Source organism: Strix aluco, chromosome 1 (assembly GCF_031877795.1).
Source record: "Strix aluco isolate bStrAlu1 chromosome 1, bStrAlu1.hap1, whole genome shotgun sequence".
Classification (NCBI taxonomy): Eukaryota; Metazoa; Chordata; class Aves; order Strigiformes; family Strigidae; genus Strix; species Strix aluco.
The window spans coordinates 140,393,621-140,412,850 of record NC_133931.1 but is presented as its reverse complement, the minus strand read 5'-3'; the positions used below and the strand labels follow the sequence as shown (position 1 = coordinate 140,412,850).

General features: G+C 41.3%; 1 protein-coding gene across 4 annotated transcripts; it reads right to left on the bottom strand.

Moving 5' to 3' along the window:
* Positions 1 to 1,607: 1,607 nt before the first annotated feature.
* Positions 1,608 to 18,941, bottom strand: NFE2L3 (NFE2 like bZIP transcription factor 3). 4 transcript variants are annotated; one of them, XM_074837608.1, is made up of 5 exons: positions 18,793 to 18,941; positions 18,443 to 18,504; positions 6,487 to 6,588; positions 5,458 to 5,541; positions 1,608 to 3,038 (listed from the first exon to the last, which is right to left on the bottom strand). In XM_074837608.1, exons 1-5 carry the CDS (start codon positions 18,866 to 18,868, stop codon positions 1,827 to 1,829), a joined length of 1,536 nt encoding a protein of 511 aa, XP_074693709.1. In that variant the 5' UTR covers positions 18,869 to 18,941; the 3' UTR covers positions 1,608 to 1,826. The 4 variants fall into 4 exon arrangements, with proteins under 4 accessions (XP_074693709.1, XP_074693717.1, XP_074693729.1 ...); XM_074837616.1 differs by lacking the exons at positions 18,443 to 18,504; positions 18,793 to 18,941 and adding exons at positions 13,989 to 14,134; positions 18,138 to 18,396; XM_074837628.1 differs by lacking the exon at positions 5,458 to 5,541.
* Between the last annotated feature and the right edge of the window lie 289 nt (positions 18,942 to 19,230).

Here is a 19,230-nt window from a genome sequence, read left to right as displayed (position 1 = left end):
TATCTGTTACCTGTTGCATGCTTTGGTTGAAGTTCATGACAAGAAATTCCTGTGAATACCAGCTAGCATAGATACGCTTCATGCTGATGCTTAACCAATAGCGAGGAATTTCAGGGCCTCACCGATGAAAGTTTCTGCTATGAATTTACCCTATCAAGTTGAGGCTGCGGCAAAACTGATAAATAAAATAGATGCACACATTTATTTAAAGAAGTCTTTTAATATAAATTGCAGAGCAAATTGTTCAAACTGATGATTTCATTATTGATAATTCACTGCATTCAGTGCTCCCTTTTTAGAAAATACCACTTGGTGCTACCAGTTACTGTAAACATAAGTGCAAACAGACAACATGATTTACATGCTAATGACATAGTTTATTTCTTCAAAAGGTATAATTTGGCATTTAAGTGTGTATTGCATATATACGTAGTTCTTATGCGTTTGGTGCAAGTGTTTTTTAACATACCTGACCATAAAGTTGCTATGTTGTCATCATGCCATGACCAATGAGATTTTTTTTTTTAATACCAGTTTTACAGGTTTTGTTTATAAAAGATATAGAAAGTATTTGTTGCTATCTAGTTGTTAATATTAGTAATTATTTTAATACCTTACAAACTAGTATACCTCTTAACATTCCTTCCTCATTTTCTACATGCCTTTTAGGCCATCTTTTTCGCAGACCCTTTTCAGGTTGTAAAATAGAAAAGGATAAGCTGTTGTGAATATAATGTCTTCTTTTTCATAGCACAAATAAATATCAAAACCAAAAGTTCTCTTCCTTCAAAGCTACTATCAGAGTGTAACCTCATTATCACAAGTGCAGAAAAATAGTAATTTGGTTCAATTTAATTTACTTTAAGGATTTGGGGAAAATCTAACAAAAAAAAAATCCATAACGTTGAAGATACTTAAACAATACCAGTTTTAAAAAGCTAAAAAGAAAAACTTTAGTACTTCTACTTCAGGAAGGTATCCAAATGGGGGAAAAAGCAAAGGTACACAAGTAAATATATCACAGACTAAGAAACAAAATAGGAACTCATTCACTATCACTAATTTTCATGGAAGAGAGTTGAGAACAATTCAGTTGCGGAGGATGAAGGTAAGACAACATTGAATCCAACACTAATTTTTCAGAATCTATTTGCAGGTTGACCATATGAGTTGTAAAATTAATTGGTACATTATGTTTGCTTGGAGCTATGATGGTGAAAGTAGGAAGAAAGAGGAGAAATGCAATAGCTTCCTGGGCCTCTCCTCAAAGGTAAACTAGGAAAAGCAGAACAGTTCTGAACAACTGCAAAGCACAGAGTATCTTCTAGGAATACATAAGTCCACAGTGAATTTAAGGTGAAGATGAACTTGAGCTACAATTTTTCATTCAGTGCTAAAAACGAATAATAAAATAAGGTCACTTTGTGTATGAAGAATCAAGTACTCAAGACTAAATCACATTTTTCTTCCATGTGTAACTTTGATCTAAAGCTTGCTTTTTCCCCCCCATTGATGTTCTCCCCTCTACCCCATCACCAGAAACTAAATTTCTAGTTTTACATAGGCCTATATAACTACACTTACAGTGATGGCCTAGCTCCCTTAATTCTAATTAAGACTAAAAAGATTTCCTCATTCAGAAGCCTCAGCTGGTAGACCTTCTAACAGATAATTGACTGGGTTTGACAGACCCTTAAACATGCAGTCTTTCTCCTCAGATGTAGTCTTTTCTGTTTGTACTACTGTAATCACTGACCTACAGTCTTCACACAAATATCCTTATCGTTCTTTCAGGAAAAATAAAACTTAAGTGACCTTCAGCCATCTTATTTTTGTTTCTGCTCTTTTTCGTTATCTTGTTTCTGTTCTGATTTGACCAAGTGTTTGGGTATTATGAAAACACTGCCATCGTTACTGCAATGAATGACATATTGGCAAGAGTTAACAGGTCTACCCTGGTCATCCCTCAATCTACTGAAAATGTCATGGTACAAATTGTTTAACTTTTGCTTCATCCGTCCAATTGATCTGCTACACTGAGAGTGCTCCTTTTCAAGGCTCTCCTTTTGTATTTGAAGATTACATACGTCTTCTTCCAAGTTAAGAATTGCATTCAGTTTACGTTTACGAGAATTTTGGGCAGCAACTTTGTTTTTTCCTCTTCGTCTGATGTCACGTAGCAGTGATACCTGCATAGCTGTCAGATGGTTCTTTGCTAGCATAGTGTTGAAAGAGTCAACAGGCATGGTCACGATTTCATCTACCGAAAATGGTATTCTCAGAGCTTTTGCGTGGTGTTCATCGCTGCTAAGGTTTGTATCAGTAGAATTATGCCACCTATCCTTTACTTTATTTGGTTTCTCCATCCACATTTGCTGGTGATGCTTTGGAGTGGATGCTGCATGACTTGGCAGCAGATTATACATGTGGTTACAAAGAAATTGCTGAAGTGTGGCTTCTCTAGAACAGTCTGAATCACCTGGATATTCGACATGGACGTATTTACTGTGTTCTTGGCTATGGCCACCAACAGCTCCTAAGGCATGTGAAGAGGCAGATTTTACATCACTGCTGTACCCAACAGCACTTTCATTGCAGGCTGAGTAAGAGGCAGTGCTGTGACTTGAATTCAAAGACAGTCCCAAGTCTGAGCCAGGTTCTTCAAAGAGCTGAGAAACTTCTATAGGATGAAAGCCTTCCTCCAAAGCCAAAGAGATGAGTTTCATTTCATCAGAATTATCATCATGGGCTGTTAGGTTTCTAACATCAGCAGCTGAAAACAGCCCTGTCAAATCTGACTCATAAAGTAGTGATTCTGGAGTTGTGATATTAGAGCTTGACTGAGGAAAAGACTCTTGCCTTTGTAAATGTCTTGTTTCTGAATTTGGTTGAGTGGGGTAGTCTGTTCTTAGTAGCATGGCATCATGAGGACTGAAACAGTGGCAAAGTGTCTGGGTCAAACTTATATTGTGGTGTGAGAATGATGGGTCTTGGCCTCTACTAGAAGTAGCAACTTGTATATCTTCCAGTAAACTCACCTAAAAGATGATGAAAAGATGGGAAAAACGAGATCTTTCATAAAATTAGTGCCTTTACATTCCTCACCTATACAGGCTTGATCAATTTATTTTTTAATATTCCACTATTTGAATCTATTAAAGTCAAAATTTTGTATGTTAAACTCTTCTTCTAGCTATTGTGAATACTGTTTCCCATTTGTACACAGCATAACCTGCGTTGGTATGTGGCAAAAGGAGGCAGGAAGGGTGCAGAAGAAAAGTGACTGAAGGGATGGGAGGAGGACTCTCAAAGGACAGTGTGGGGCTGATGACTGTTAAGAGGTGAAAATGGGACTGTTGCTAAGTGTACATCAGGCTACAGCCTAGGTGTTAAATCTGATCTGGCCTAGGAGAGGTGGTCCTGCCCCTTCCCGGGTAGTGGTTTTGATGATCATCTGATTCCAGGGTGAGCTGGTTCACGGTGCTAAACTGTTAGAAAATTAACTGTGTAAAGAAGATAAACAGCTCACTGGCAGGACTTAACCAGTAAGAACAGTGGTGTAAGAAAAGAGGGGAGGAGGACAGGAACATTGAGGTCTTAAGGTCCTGCTGGGATGTTCTCACTGCTTTTCTTTCACAGTTTATAAAGCTTTTGGGGCTGTGAGCTGCCACATTTGGCATAGCTCCTTCTTAACCAAGGTCTATTGTGTTCTGATTTCAACTCAGCTCCTTTACTAATGAGTTTGGAGGAAACATCCCCCCCCCAGATCATATCTTCTGTGGATGTCTTTTGACTTTAAATTACTACTCATTTTTACTTTACAAAAATAAAGCTGCTATATGATCCTTCAGTCCTGAAGTTCAGACGATAAACAAGTGCTGCAGTAGCATTTAGGCCTACCTTTTCTGGGCCTGGGTTATAGTTGCTGGGCCCTAGAAGTACAAAGCCACTGCATAAGATTATCTCAGGGTGCTTGCTAACAAGTAGAGTAGTCATAAAATACATGGATACAAAAAACTTGAGAATGTAAATACATCAAGTAGGAAGTGTATGATATGATTCCTCCATAGCTGAGCATCCCTACTGTGGTGCGGGAAAGGACTTTTCTGACTGCAGTGCATTGAATAAACAATGTAAAAAGCATTTTCCTCAGGGAAAGAATGATGTGCTGTAAAGACCAGAATGTCTTAAGTTCTCTGCTATGCTTACTGGGAGCTCAGGTAACAGAAGGAAGTCTTGCCTTATTTCTCCTAGGGAGTTACCTTTTACTAGACCATCTGTAGTCTGAGCGACAGAGCTGGTAATTTCAATTAAGTCCTTGAAAATAAATATTCTTAGCAAATTAACTATTAAAAAATCCCCCATACTGTAAAGACTTGGTACCTGGAAGAAACAAGTAACCCATTTTCAACTGATAGATTGTCACAAGATGGCAGTGCATTAATAGCCTTAAATAAAATATGCAACCGTGTATTGTTATAGCTACATAAAGGCTACAGCCAAATTCCTTTCAAATTATGAAAAGAACAGAGAAAACTAAACTGTTGAACTTCTGAACCTTGTTAGTGTGGAATCCATTACCAAAGCTGAGCAGAGGAGGAGGCTAATTTAATTTATAGACTGGGAGGTACTATCCAACCTAGAGATTCCCAAAACTAGCCGTTCCAGAGATAAACATGAAGTTATATGGAAAACACTAATGACACTATAAGGCTCCTCCAATGGAAAGCATATGTAAAATGCCCTTGGAGTCCTGCAAATAAAGGAATGTAGGGAGTAGCTTCATGGTTAATGATTGCAGCTATGAGCTGTAGGAGAAGAGGGAGACTCCAAGTAAGATAACAACTGTTGATTTGTGAAGATGGGCACCCAGAAAGTAAAGAATAGTATCAGAAGCCCAGAAGATAAAAAAAGAAAACAAAATGGTTTTATGCTAATGATGTCTGACCCGATTTGCAGCAAAGATGGGTCTGTTCTTCTTGAGGGTAGTATCTTTGTAAGCACTTGACCAAATATTTATGGCAACTATAATCTTTGGCTGCAAATGCTTAATAGCTGCTAGTGCTTAATAACTCAGTGTTGCTAGACAGAGAAACACACCAAGAGCTGCTGTATAAATATGAACGGGCATTAGGTTTCAGAAAGGGAATTATCAGTTGAACTAATTAAGTTGTCTAGTGGCTCCATCCAACTGAACACCAGGTGACAGAGAAGACAGGACTTTGCAGTTTTCAAATCCCAGACAAATTACTGGGGAAAATCTTTTGAGTAGAGCCAATAACAGCTGCTATAAAAGATGGATGCTAGTGTCTTTAACGTCTTCAGGTAGGTTTACTGCACTGATTTGCTGATATATTCACTGGGGTTTTTTTAATTAGACAAAACAGAGCAAGTAAGTATCCAATAGTCACTGACTGTATCCCAATCTATTAGCAGTACCTGTGTTTTCCCATTTACCTCTAGCATGTTTTCCATCTGCGATGACAGAAGCTGTAAATAGCCCGCTAAGGAGAGATGGGAATCTATATGGTTGCCGTTGCTCTGTGACAGAAGACACAAACACTTTGTAAAGCACAGTTATTTTGCATAAAAGGAGGTAAAAATCAAAGTCTGAGAGGAAACAGAGCACAGCTCTGTGAAACACTGCTGCTGAACCTGCCTTCAAGTCCTCATCCTGATGGGAGCTGTCACATTACTAGAACAAGTAGAATAACTCCATGGCAAGAGCATCCTACTCTGCCCCACAACAGCAGAACTGGGCTTTCCTCTTCTCCGAGGCTGCACCTACACCACTGTGGAAAAATCAAGTATTTTTTCAAAGCCTAGCTGCCAGGGCAGTGGTGAACAGAGGGGCTGTCAGGAAAACCAGATCCGATGTTTTCAGCTCTCATAAGGTCTCAAGACAAATGAATACTCTTTTTGTTCTCAGAACAAAACCCAAAGTGCACCCATTTTGTTTTAACATCGTTAAGATTATTTCGCTCCCTTCTAGTTACAATAAACATTAAGATCTGAACAATCCAGCTTCCCAAACGTAAATCTACATCTAAGCATCAAGTTTTACATAAATGGTGAAAGCAGTGTAATTTAGCATCCACATCTCAAGTGTTCGTAGGTCAAAAAAAAAATCCTTGCTCACAGACAGAACACCTTTCAAGATGGAGAAAATAAAACCAAAGTGAAAAAAGGTTAGTTGCAAGAGATTTCTGTAAACTTCAGAACATTTCAACTACATAAACTATATGGGACAGGGCGGGCAATTTTCAAGAAGGTGTACAAAGGCATCATTTGCAAAGTATCCTCTAAAGTCACTGTTCCTTTCCTGCCCTTGCAAAGGACACTCCAGAAGAAAAGAGGAAATCAAATATTCCTTTCAAAACCACTCACTCCGTTTACTTCACTACTCTTTATCTCACTGATAAGATCTATATCCTCCCTCACTTCCTCTTCACAGTTTTCTCTTCATCCATTTTTTTCATCATTTACTTGATTTATGACTTCCTCCTCCTCTTGCAGTTCCAGCTGATCATCTCCTTGGTGTGGACAACAGACATCCAAAGCTTCCTGACATGCTTTCAGGTCAACATCCTGAAGACACAAATAAAACAGTTCTATTAAGCAACAAGCTGTCAAAATTAATCTTTAAAATGCACTTTTTTTCTTTTACAGCTATAGAATTTCAAATAAAATATACACTGAATGGTTTATGCATGTGGATGAACTGACTCTGTGCAGACTTTGGGGGCTGAATGAGTCTGATGTGAGTTCAGGAGTGCACACACTACCTCCTCTTTTGGTGCCCAGAAATCTGCAGTAGAAATGGACATTCATAAACACTGGAAACAAATTCTTCTAAAACAGACATATGATGATGTGATTTCATGGAAGGTTTGGGCTATCAATGTCTTTTGCATGTAATTTCACAACAGCATATTCAGGCCAGATATATAGTCAGTGATAGAATCTTAAAACAGGCAATTATACATGGCCAATCCCCATGTAGTCATTACCCATTTCCCATTAATCCAAATGATGGGATTTTTTTTTAATCTCCAGCAATGAAATTGTTCTGATTTAGTGGTCTCAGAAGCATTTTTCAAGTTATCTTTTATCTGTTAGTCATATCAGCAGACTTTGAAAAATTTTATTATAGGACTGGGGTATTGCTAGAGTAAGAAGGAATCACTGCTAAGGACATTGCATATTTATATTTTAAAAAAACTTTGGTATTTCAGCTTTTATAGGGCAAGTCTGAGTTATTAAACTGTGAAACTCAGTGGAATAGCAGCCAGAAAACCAAGTGGCCACACTGCATTAGTTCTATATATCCCCAGCAAAATGCTATGGCAGGAGCAGAAAAGACAAGCTCTAAACAGCAGCAAATGTAACAAGTTAGTGTTCTGTTCTAAAAATCACAAAAAATTTACTTTACAGGTTTTATATGAAAGCATAAACTATATAAAAAACTACAGCTGTAGTAGTCACCAAAATGTGTTAAGAGGTTTTTTAAAATTATTGCTTCATACAAAACACATTAAAAATTAAATGTAAGGTTTAAAAATAGGATTGGAGTAAAATTAAATCTAATCTGACAATAAATATTAATTTCATTTTTATTCTATTAATATTTATTTAAATGTATTTATTTACATAGTAAATTTATTTAAACAAATTTTATTTTTAACTGATTTTATTTGTTGTCTTTCCATTTTTCTGTACTTTCTTTTCAAGGATTGGAAAGGAACTTTAATTTTATAAACAGTCATTTCTAACAACAAATATCTGTTTGGGGGCACTCATCTGTCACTCTGATGTAAGGGGTACTTTCCTTCAATGATGCCTAATGCAATTTTCAGTTATTAAAAATGATATTCCAATACATTATGTCTTCTTTATTAGCTGCAGTTGGAAATGACCAGATGACTGGTTATTGCCAAATATGAGAAAACAAATTTACCTTTCTAAACAAACACACAAACCCCCAGTTTTCCTCTATGTAGTAAAACAGCAGGAGAGGGAATTAAGTATACAGGATGCTGAGAACATGGTAACTAGCTACTTGCAAACACTTAAATGACTTCAATGGAGCTACTCACAGGCATGCAGATAGTCCCATAATTACATGTTTGCAAGATCAGGGCCAGTCCTTAATTTTACAAAAAACCAACCTAATATTTGTCCAATTAATATGATCTATTATCATTCTAATTAATAAAATGCATCAACATCAAAAGCAGATAAGAAGTCAAGGACAACCACTATTAAAGACCTTAAGCAGCTCCTCTTGAGCTGAGTGGCCTGGAAAGCTGCTGCTGCTGCTAAGGCACAGCATTCGGCTCCTGAATAACACATCAAATCCGTTACTCTAATGGCTGATGAAGAGGCAGATGCAGGAACCGGTTAGAAATGTGTTATCTATAATGTGGTGCCTTATAAAAACAACTGCAAGCACTGGTTTTGAATACACAAAGTATATGGGTGACAACTTGATGGTTCCTACTAAAATTACCAGGGGTACAAACCTATTCTACCGCCAGGGAAAAGAAGAGCTTGCAGTAACTTTGTGAAGAGCCCATGGTGTGTCCTGCAGATCATTCGAAACCCTCACAGTTCAACTTGCTTATGGTGGAAATCTGCCCACAGATGATGCTGCTCTGCTGAAGTCTACGATGGAGATGGTCCTTCCCAGAACTGTTGTGAGGACAACTGAATTTCTGACGTGCCTGATGGGACAGTTAGTTTCTGAAGAAAAACTAAGTGCTCCTGAAGCTCATAGAAATTTGTGAAGACTGTCATGGTTTCAGTTCCCCCAGAAAGTCAAAGAAAACTGAACTTTCAGGTCTTTTCCTATCAATATATAGAGCTGTTGACCACTAAGGAGATGGAGAATACTTCTGACCATGAATTTTAGGATTTATCTGGAGCCTGCATTGATATTTATGTAACTTTTAAGAAAAAATAATGTATTTTACTATTTTCTCTGCTAAGCCATAGACAGTGTCTTGCTATCCTTAGTTTCCAGGCTGAGAGCCACCAACTGCACTACAGGATCACATGCCATTTTGTCCTAACCCTTTGGCTTAAGAACAGGACAGAGGTCAGAGTCTCCCTCTGATCTTTGCACAAAGCTCCTGCTGATGTGAACAGAGGTACCAGTGGGGATGGGAGGGAGGCAGGGTCTCACATTTGTAATCATGACTGTTCACTGTAGTTTACCAAAGGGAATGGAACATCTCTACTGAATGAGCTTAATAATGCTGCATCGTGTGGCTTTGAAGATTAGTCTTACTACCACCAATTCTTCCTCCAGCAGATGACATTAAAATATACTCATGCTTGCTCACACTGATTATTACTGCAATAAGTTATTGATCCTCTTAAAAAAACTGTTTTCACCACTACCAGGGCAGTTTCTGAAGGAGCATGGCCCTGCGATCAACTTTTCACAGCACTGGCTGTAGATACAGTGCATGTAAGATTGTTCACAGCAAAATTTCTATGTACGGGATCATTTCAGCAAGATGCTATATGGAAATCATGTAACACAACCAGAACTTTTTCCCCTTAATTTCTCAGTTTTGGCTTCCAACAAAAATCTCCTGGATTATGCTGTTAAACATTTACTCCCTAACATTACACTTCCCACCAGCTTGTTAGTCTTTCCCAGTGATGAAGAACAGCTGAAAAATACTGCTCAACAACTGAACACTTCCCATGCCTGTGCATCACTTGGGATTGATTGCTGAGCTACTGCTATGGGCAGAATAGGAGGGGTGCCTCTCCCAGAAACAGCCATATCATGTTTTTGAATAAGGCATTTCTTTAAAGATAGCTTAATTTTTCAGTCTGAATATACATCTAATGACAAAAGGGATCAGGTGTAAATACTACTTACTCAGTTTTGCGCTGCCACACTTAGCATTTCTGTCCTGTTGCTTATTTTGCATTAATGGTAGCAGAAGAAACAGTAATTGAGTTATAGTAATACCACTGTGAGTCCAAGAGCTAGATCAGGACCACATGTGGTTGGTTCCTGAACAGAGAAAAAGACTGATTTTTGCAGATGGTAGAAGACTTAATATTACCACTAAACCATTTATTGGTTTTATTGCAACATTTATTGCAACAGCCTTTCCACTTCTACCACTGGAGGGTGTGGAAGTTCACACCTCCCACAGCAGGCTGTTTCCAAATGGTAAACCACAACCCTACCTGAAGACAACCTTGGATTTGCATTTGGAAGGATTTCTGTGCAAGCACAAGGCAGGAGATTTACACTAAAATTCCCAGGGGGGGGAAAAAAAAAAAAAAGTATCTCAAACTCTAGTCTTGCTTCTGCCATTTACAAGTTTCAGTTGGGCTGGAGAACAAAAATCTGAGCCTAAGTCTGATTTACAAAATTATCCACCAGCCTTGTAGGTAGGAGGGCTGGTCTCTAACTGCATCTGCCCTCTCCCTAAGTTACAACTTACCGCAGGTCAACTATTGGCTTCAGTTTGTAAGTCTTCAGAATATGAAAAATAGTAATTTATGTCAAACCTGCTACTTAAGATGGTCCAAGAATCAATGTGGAGGTGAAAGAAAGTATGATTACGTGGGTGGCCTGACCTATGTTTAATTGGAAGGATGCTGCCTGCTCTGGCAGGTTTCCAGAGTTTCTTACTATGTTAAAAATAAAGCCTTCAGTTTCCAATTAAGTACATCGCAGTATTGATCTCAGCATGAATTGGGTGCACTGTACATCAAACTATTCCTCCACATATATTCTCCCCTTGCTTCCCACACCCATATATTATTTGTTGTCCATAAAACAATGTGTAGGGAGCAGAACCTGTAAAGATATCAAAATACGAACAGGTCTACTGTGATGCATTGCATGGGTGAACAAGACCCCCCTCTCTGGGAGCAGCAGAAAGCATAAGCAAGCTCAGTGTGCAGTTGGCAAACAGGGCTAAAACAACACAGCTCAGGGCTACAAGTGCACAGAAATATCTGACCTAGCTCTGGAGTAACAGAAACGTCTCACCGTAGCAGAACAGAGCAGAGAGGGTGGTTTGCCTGGGTGTACAGACAGCACCGAGAGGCAGGGGCTACTTGCCCCTGGAAAGCTGTTTCACTGCAATCAGACTCTGAGCTATCCCTACCAATATCCCAGTGCCAGAGCAAAGGTGTATGACTACCATTATTTGCAAAAGGACATAATTTTTTGTGCTGATTACTCATGTATCCTGTTCACATGCTGTCTTCTAACTCCTCTGCATTACATTCTCTTTATTTTAGCTGTCAAGCTTTAAATTGCTCCATTACTGTAATTAACCTTTGAGATGCTTTTCTGCAAACTTGTGTCCCTTCTTCTTTATTAACTGCACTTCTCGGTAGAACTGTCCCTCTCCTTGCTACTAGCTGGAAAGATGCGGCACAGGCCTGGAGATCTTTGTCACATTTTGAACAATTAAATAGCATTTCCAGAAAATCGTCCCGCACCAACAGAATTTAGGCAAAAGAAATACAGCTTCTAGTAACATAACCAGTAGTTTTTTACTACTTTGCATTATTAAATATGATTAATAATCAAATATAATATTGCATAGCTGTTATCATATAGCTCTAAGGTTACTTATGTTGCTCTTTGCTTGTGTACTTTAAATATGTGATGTTAATTAATCTTACCAATGTATATCTACTTAATTTCAGCTAAAAAGCAAAATGTTTCTTGCTGTTTCTCTATATTCATAATGAGCCCTAAAATATCCTGAAAGCACAGAAACAGAAGAGTATTTATTTTTTTATTTGAAATGCAGCTGGGGTTTAGAAAGCATGGAGAGTGGAATGGCAGATGGAAACACCAAATATCAAAGTAACTTTTGTGTTATATATGGCGAGGGTTAAAAATAACACTAAACCGTGCTAACTAAGCAATGCAATTGAGTAAATCAAATGGTACACAACTGTGACTCCAAAAGTGGCACCTGTTGAATGTCTACGACACATCTACTCTAAATCCTAATAATACCATCTGGGCTGCAACCAAACGCGCACTGTTAAAGGCACTCCAGCTTGTTGCAGTGAGTTGTTAGCACCTCTCTTAACTACACGCATTTCGGAAACAAAAGCACTAGGGCTTTACATAGCATGGTTCAGCTGTGTCAGCTAACAAAAAACACCCATACTCTGTGCACTCTACATGTTCAGCATAAACACAGAATTAACACCAACCTACTCGCCAAATGCAGGCAGAGACGGATACAAGTTGAAGATACAGACACAAATGGTACCGTCACTAATTTCAATGAAGACATCAGTTTTCATGCTGAAGACGGCTTGATATCCCCTTCAAAATGAACCTTTTAAACCGCTTCTGAAGCATAAACCAAGCAGTTTTAACACTCTAGCCATTTGGTCCTGTGCTGGTGTTTGCACCAGAAAATAATTTCTTCCTACAGATTACAACATCTCTGACAGTAAATCTGATGAAGGTTATTAAATTTATTCAGTCACTCTTTCAAAGCAAGCACATTAAAAAAGAAAGAGCTCTTTCTACGCCTCTGCTGTCCCAAGATGGTTTCTACTGCGGTTGGTGAACTACACAACATTGGGGTTCTCTGAGAGACTCTCTTCTTTCCTTCTCTTTTTATCTTTACCCAGGCTAGATTGCTAGTATAGCCTCATTGGTATGATGTAGTCACTACTGAAAAAATATAAAGATATCCAGGGACCACCCTTTCTGATAAAACTTTGTCCACAACTCAGTTCCCGATGTCTTCTGTTTGAGCCCTCCCAGGTGAACATACTTTCTCAGGTATCCAGCTCCCAGCTTTCTCAAGCTACTGATCTCATTGCAACACCAATCATGGGCTAACTCGCAGCTCTGAATAGGGAGTGCTGTTAAAATACAGAGTCTGATATTGTAGCTCCTCTGGGATTTGAGGATCTTCACCTTCCCTCTGCCACTGTTTGTAATTTGTCTTCTATTTTCCACATTTACCACACTTCAATTCTTTCTTCTTTATGCCTGATACTCCGTTCATCTCCTCTCACATACACTTCTCATGCATGTCCTACACCAGGAATACCTTCCCCGCTCTCCAGGGAGCAGGAAAATGCTGGTGCAGGTCAGCACTATGCCACTGACTCCCTCCACACCCTCCTTGCTTGACTTGGCTTTTTCAAAATCCTTGTGCCTTCCGCAGCACTCTGTAACAGAAATTAAAATCACCACCTTTCAAGACAATACGTACCTCAGATGCCTGAGGTTCTTCTCTTAGCCCACCTCTCCCTGAAACACCGTGTGGTCCTTCACACACCCTCCTATTAAACCTAGGTAAGCTCTGGCTAATGGGTAAGAGCCATCCACAAGCAGGGACCTGGACCATTTATCTATTTGCAGATGTCCCTGCACAGCAATATTGCCATGTCCTAGTCAATGAGTTCAAAAGAAAAAAAAGAAAAAAAAAAAAGAATACTTTGAAATATGTTCTGTAAGTTAAGCACACAGCTTCAGTGGAACTGCTCTCAAGCAGACTGGATAAAAGCCTTCCGAAAAAAGCCTACCTGGTTTCTACTTACCTTCACTTTACCAAACTTTTGACACTCACTAAGAAAAAAAAAATCTGTAACTCAAACTATTCTCACCCAGGGTAAATACTTCAAATGGTGCCCGAAGTCTGGGATGGATTCACCCCCCGCAGTGCTTTAATACTGTGAAACTGCCTCTAACAGTGTTCAGAGAACAGTGCTTGTATGAGGTTTTACATAACCTGACCCAAACTGCCCTTTCTAAACACAAACGTAGAGACTACAGTACAGGCAATACAAATTATCCACTCTGTATCTTCTTCCTTAACTTTTGTAATTCATAAACAACAGCAATGTTATGCTGTTAATTATTAATTAGAGCAGGTGTTCTTTAATCAAGCCCAGGAATTCAGCTCTTGGTAAGGGCTTCAAAATCTGTCGTAGAGAACGTAATACATCCAGATAAAACAAACCTTCTTGGTTTGGGTGGGAGCAGAGCCTTCCTTCTCTGTCCTAGCCCAAGCTGGAGCATGTCCCATGTATGACGTGATGACCCAGCACAGCAACTGCTGCCCTCATTCACGTACTGGCTCTCCTGCTGGCACAGGCAGCATCAGTGCTTGGGGGTTCATGCGATTTGGAAAGTGAGAACATTTTTACTGTAAGATTCAGGCCGCATAAAAAACTGAAGAGCTACGTAGTCCACTCCAGCTAACCTAAATAATTCCCCGTGTACATTCTGTGAAAGATAAGAACCCATCCAATTTTGTATTCCCTTTCTTCAAATGTCTACATATATATACACACACACATACATGCACACATAAAAATCTGATATACGGAGAGAAAGGGAAAAGAAAACCACTGAATCAAGTAGGGCAGCTTTTAACTCTTGCAAGATCTTCAGCTAAGACACTGTTGTATAACAAGCTTCAAGACTTTCTCTGCATTTGTGAATACTATCACCATATACATAGGACTGATGCCACATCTTGCAGCACTCCCATTGCCCGACACGCAGTTTTTAAGGTGCTTTGGAAAATGTGTCTCCTTCATTTGTACATGGACTTATGGTTCAACATAACAGCTTTTAGAAGTGTTGTCAGGGCAGAGTTACAGTGAGAAGCCCAAGGAAAATGCAGTTGGCAGAGTGGGGCACTGACTGCATCCCAGGTTACGTGCCTGTGGGATGGTTTCTCTCTTTTCCCCAACAATATAAGACCTATATCCAGTGTCAGCTGCGTGTCTTTTTTCAGTTGGTTTTTTTTTTTCTTTTTCTGTGCTTAAAACTTCAAAATTTACACAGCCACAGAGTGTCTCAATTCAGCATTTTCCTTAAAGCGCATCCCTTGAGCAATCCAACAATAACTTACAAGCACATTGGGAAAAAATAAGTGGACATGCCTAACTTTACCTGTGTGAGTAAGTCAACGTGACCTACTCACATATGACCTACTCAGTGTGACCTACTTGTGTGAGTAGGTTTGAGTAGGTCAAGAACAGTTAGGCACCCATGTTTTCAATAGTGAATGTCAGCATTCAAATAGGTGCTGAATATCCTGTCAGCATTTAAGGAGTAAGTGGTGCTTCTGTTATAAATTCTTTCTTAAAAAAACAAGATTGCAATCTTTTTTTCAGCAAACTGTGAAGAGGAAGACTAGGTGGTGCACAAACACTGTTGTACCTGGGAAAAAAGTACCATGAGAAATAATCACCCCAAAGAAAAGACAAGGTTCACTCCTACGCTTTTTATCTGTTTTCTTAGCAAACATGCCCACTGCAGCCTAAAATCTTGGTCAGGGGCATTCTGCAAATGGTAGGACCTTTCATTACTATAGAAATTATTCCATTTCCTTGCATGAACTGATGCATGTTCTCCTGGCTATTCAAAACAAAAGTTTATTGCTTTTTTTCTTTCTTTTTTTTTTTTTTTTTTCTTCTCTAAAGATGTAACTCATGGTTCCCATGCAGGAACCCTGGTACCTTAGTCCCAATCTTAAACATCCATGAGAACCAAACCTACAAGCTTTGATTCTGTAGCTGACCCAGAGAGGCATTAAACTAATATCCTAAGACATATGAGCACATCTTGTATCAACCAGCCTCTAGGACCTGCTGTAGGTAATGCAGGACAGTGAATTATGTACATGATTTAGAACAAGAAACTTTTAAATGTAGTATCTGCTGTGGTACAAACACTCTTTATCCCTGGTCCTGTTACACACATCCATCCAAGAAAACGGATAGCAAGACTAAGATCATATGATTATTTTCTCCATTAAAAGGTGTATTTCAGAAGAAATATATTTTGTTGTTTTTACTACTCAGGCAACAAAATATTGTGGTGTTTAAATTTAATCAGCAAACTTATGTTTGATTACAGAAAGGGACTGAATGAAATAGTTTACTGGGAACATAGTGAATACAAAGGTTAGGGCTGATCCCTGTGTGTCAGGCAGCAAGCTGAGTGTAGGAACTCACCTGTTTGCTTTACTCATTGTCAGAGATGAAGTGCTCGGGCTGTCCTAACACCGCACTACATTTTATCTTAGCACAGACCAGAAAAATAGGCCAGGCAACCCCATACGGTTTAGCATGCTCCAACAGCATGCTTCCACCACTGAATTCATTTTCTTGTTCATCTGCAGTTGTCTTCCAGAGTGGTTTTAAATACCATTTCCCTAAGGATGAGGATCAACAGATCGCATTGTGTTGCCAACAATGTTCCCAGCAGGGACTGGAGCCCAATGAATAAAATTAATCCAGGAGTGGGTGAATCCAGCTGCTAACTTTTCAGAACATCACACAATCCCACAATACCGAGCAGAACAAAGCAATCTCTTTCATCTGTTTACACAGACTCCTCGTCCTGATCTAGCGTGGATAAGAGAAATGCTAAAAATAGCTCAGGTCTATTTTTACAAAAGGCAAAATGAAGGTTATAAATCAGCTAAACCACTTTGAAATCCATTAAACTGTTACAATAACATTTTGACAGCATGAGTGGACTTACTCAACCCTACAGAGGTCACCTTTAAAACAAAGATCAGCTTTTTCCTCTGTGTTTCATGTTTTGGACCTGTCATGCACTTCAAAAGAAGTCTGGTGGAATAGACACGGGGGTTTTCACTTAGAAGTCCATTTACATTTTAGGTCAAGAACTTAATATTGTCTTATCTTACTCCAATCATTCTTTTACTTAAATAAAATGTGCTTAAGAGAGGCCCAGACCTACATTTACCAGAGACATGAATCATCTCTCCACAGAAAGGAGTGATCCCTTGCAGTTAGGATGTTGAAACTAGTTTTGCAACTACTTTACAAAAATAACCAACCTAACACATGGGGAAATAGGAAAAAAAAAAAAAAGGAAAAAGAAAAGGAAGAAGGAAAAAAAGAAAACCTAACATGCAAGACAAATTTATCAGTTGATGCTAGTCTCTTAATTCATAATAAGAACCAACTATTCCTAATGGTTCAAAACCAACTTGAAAATGTTGGTAGTTCAATTTGACATTTCAAAAGCTAATGAACATCTGAGTCACAAAAATCATCATTTTGGCATTACTGTATCTTTTGTATCCACACAATGTATCCCAAAAGTCCCAGATCATAAACTACTCTGGAAAAATGCAACTCTAAGCCCACTAGCGACTCAACTCAGAAAAGCAGTCCCTGAAGCTGAACGGCTCGGCTGATCTTCGAGTTACAGATGTGCGCAGCTCTTCTGCGGGACGAGGGCCTGAGTGGGCACACACCGACAGAGGTGCAGCAAAGACTGTGCGCTGGGTGCCCGGAACGGGGATACCTGCCACTGCTGCCGGGCACCGCTTGCCCGAGCGTGTGGTTCAAGATGCCCCACTGATACCAGGGGCACGGCGCGGCCGAAGGGAGGTTAGTCCCGGCACAGGGAGACTCCCAAGATGTAAGAAATGCTCCTGCCAAGTGGAGTTACCGGACTACCACACGCACATGCCCTTCCCCAAGGTTCGGGGCGCAGCTCTGCTCCTCGTCGCGGTGCGCTGCCGAGAAGCCGCATTTCGGCGGCCGCATGACATTGGCCTGTGCGCCACGGGAGGGACACCGAGGCGGTTCCGGAGGAAATGCCAAGCAGAAGGGTCGGCCCCGGCCTCGCAACCCGGCGTGGCAGGTGCCACGCGTGTGCCCGGGCCAGGGCAGCTCTGACGGGCCGGTGCCGGGACAACCACCGCCCGCTGCCGCCACCACGCTGCTGCACGGCGACACCCCGCAGCACGGACCCGCCGCTGGCTTGGCGTGGGCTCCCCGCTGCCCGGGGCCCCCGCCCGGGACGAGGGACACGGCGGGAGGGGGGAGCGCACCGGCCCGCCCTGCACACTCCTAGAGATCTCCCTCCTCGCTTTTTTTTTTTTTTTTGGGGTGGGGGGGGTGGTGGTGGTGTCTGGCTCAGAAAAGTGTCCTCCGCGTCCCCACAGCCCGCCCCACTCCTACACCCCGAGACGGCCCGTCCGCCCCGGGGTGCCCCCCCCAGCCTCGCTCTGCCGAGGCGGCGGGGCAGGCCCGGAGCCCGCCGCTGTCGGTGCCTGCCCGGCCGGGACTGCCCCCGCCTCCCCCCGCCCCGGGGCCGCCGCCGCCGGCCTTACCTCCGCCATGGGTTCGCCGCCCTCCCCTCCTGCCCCCGCGGCGCGGCGGGGCCGGGGGTGCTGCCCACCGAGCCCGAGGAGACTCGGGGGTGTGGGGGGGGACGCGGTGACCCGTGGCTGCCCGGGGCAGGCCCGCTGATCCCCGCAGCCGACGCGCCTCGTGGGGTGCGTGGGGGGAGGCGCCGCACCGGCCCTTCCCCCCGGGCGGGCGGGGACGCGGGACGGGGACGCGGGACGCGGGCACCCCCGCACCCCCCCACCCCGCCGCCGCGTCAAGCGCCGCTCCGCCGGGCCGGGCCCCCCACCTGCGTCCGGGGGCCTTCCTGCGTGCCCAGGGGCAGCCACAGCCCTCGGCTGCTGGGGCGAGCTGGAAATGGAGGAGGCGAGTTAGAAAGTATGGTAGCTAGGGAAACTACAACAACAATAATAATAGTAATACAAAGCGATTCTCCACCTGACTCTGGCAGTAAACGTTCATGTCCAACCCCCCCCCACCCCCCCGTTTTTAGAATCCCCAAATAAAAGTAACAACACATACAGGTATGGTTTTTAATTACAGTCAACCCGGTGTCTAAATACCTATCCAGTGCCTTTGCTTTCCCACCTACTGAACTGATTTTCCACAACACATCTACTTAGCACTGCATGAACTTACTCTCACACATCCTAGAGGGATCTTTTCCAGCTGTTTGGTTCTCTGTCCTCCGAAAAGGCCTTTTATCACTTTTCATCACTTCTACTTATCTGAGTGTTTCAGGCTTGTTTTGGTATTTAGAAGGCATAAGGCTGTTCGGGCAGATCCTGAAAGTGTCACTTCTTCAGTGATAAGTCTGTGTGTAATGGGTGCAGTTTCTCATTTTTCTGTTATCATGGATGATATTTCCCTTTTTCCTTTGTGTCCGGTGTGATACTGTGCAAAGGGTGTGTTACAATACTCACAGTGTTTTCTTGCATCTTGTTTCTTGAGTTCCAATTAAAATGACAGTGTTCTTTCAAAAATTCTAATGAGCTGGAATCTGCTAGGGTCTTCTGACGTGCGGAATAATGACTTTACAACCAGTAAGGTTATAAAGAAGGTATGTTTATTCAGCGC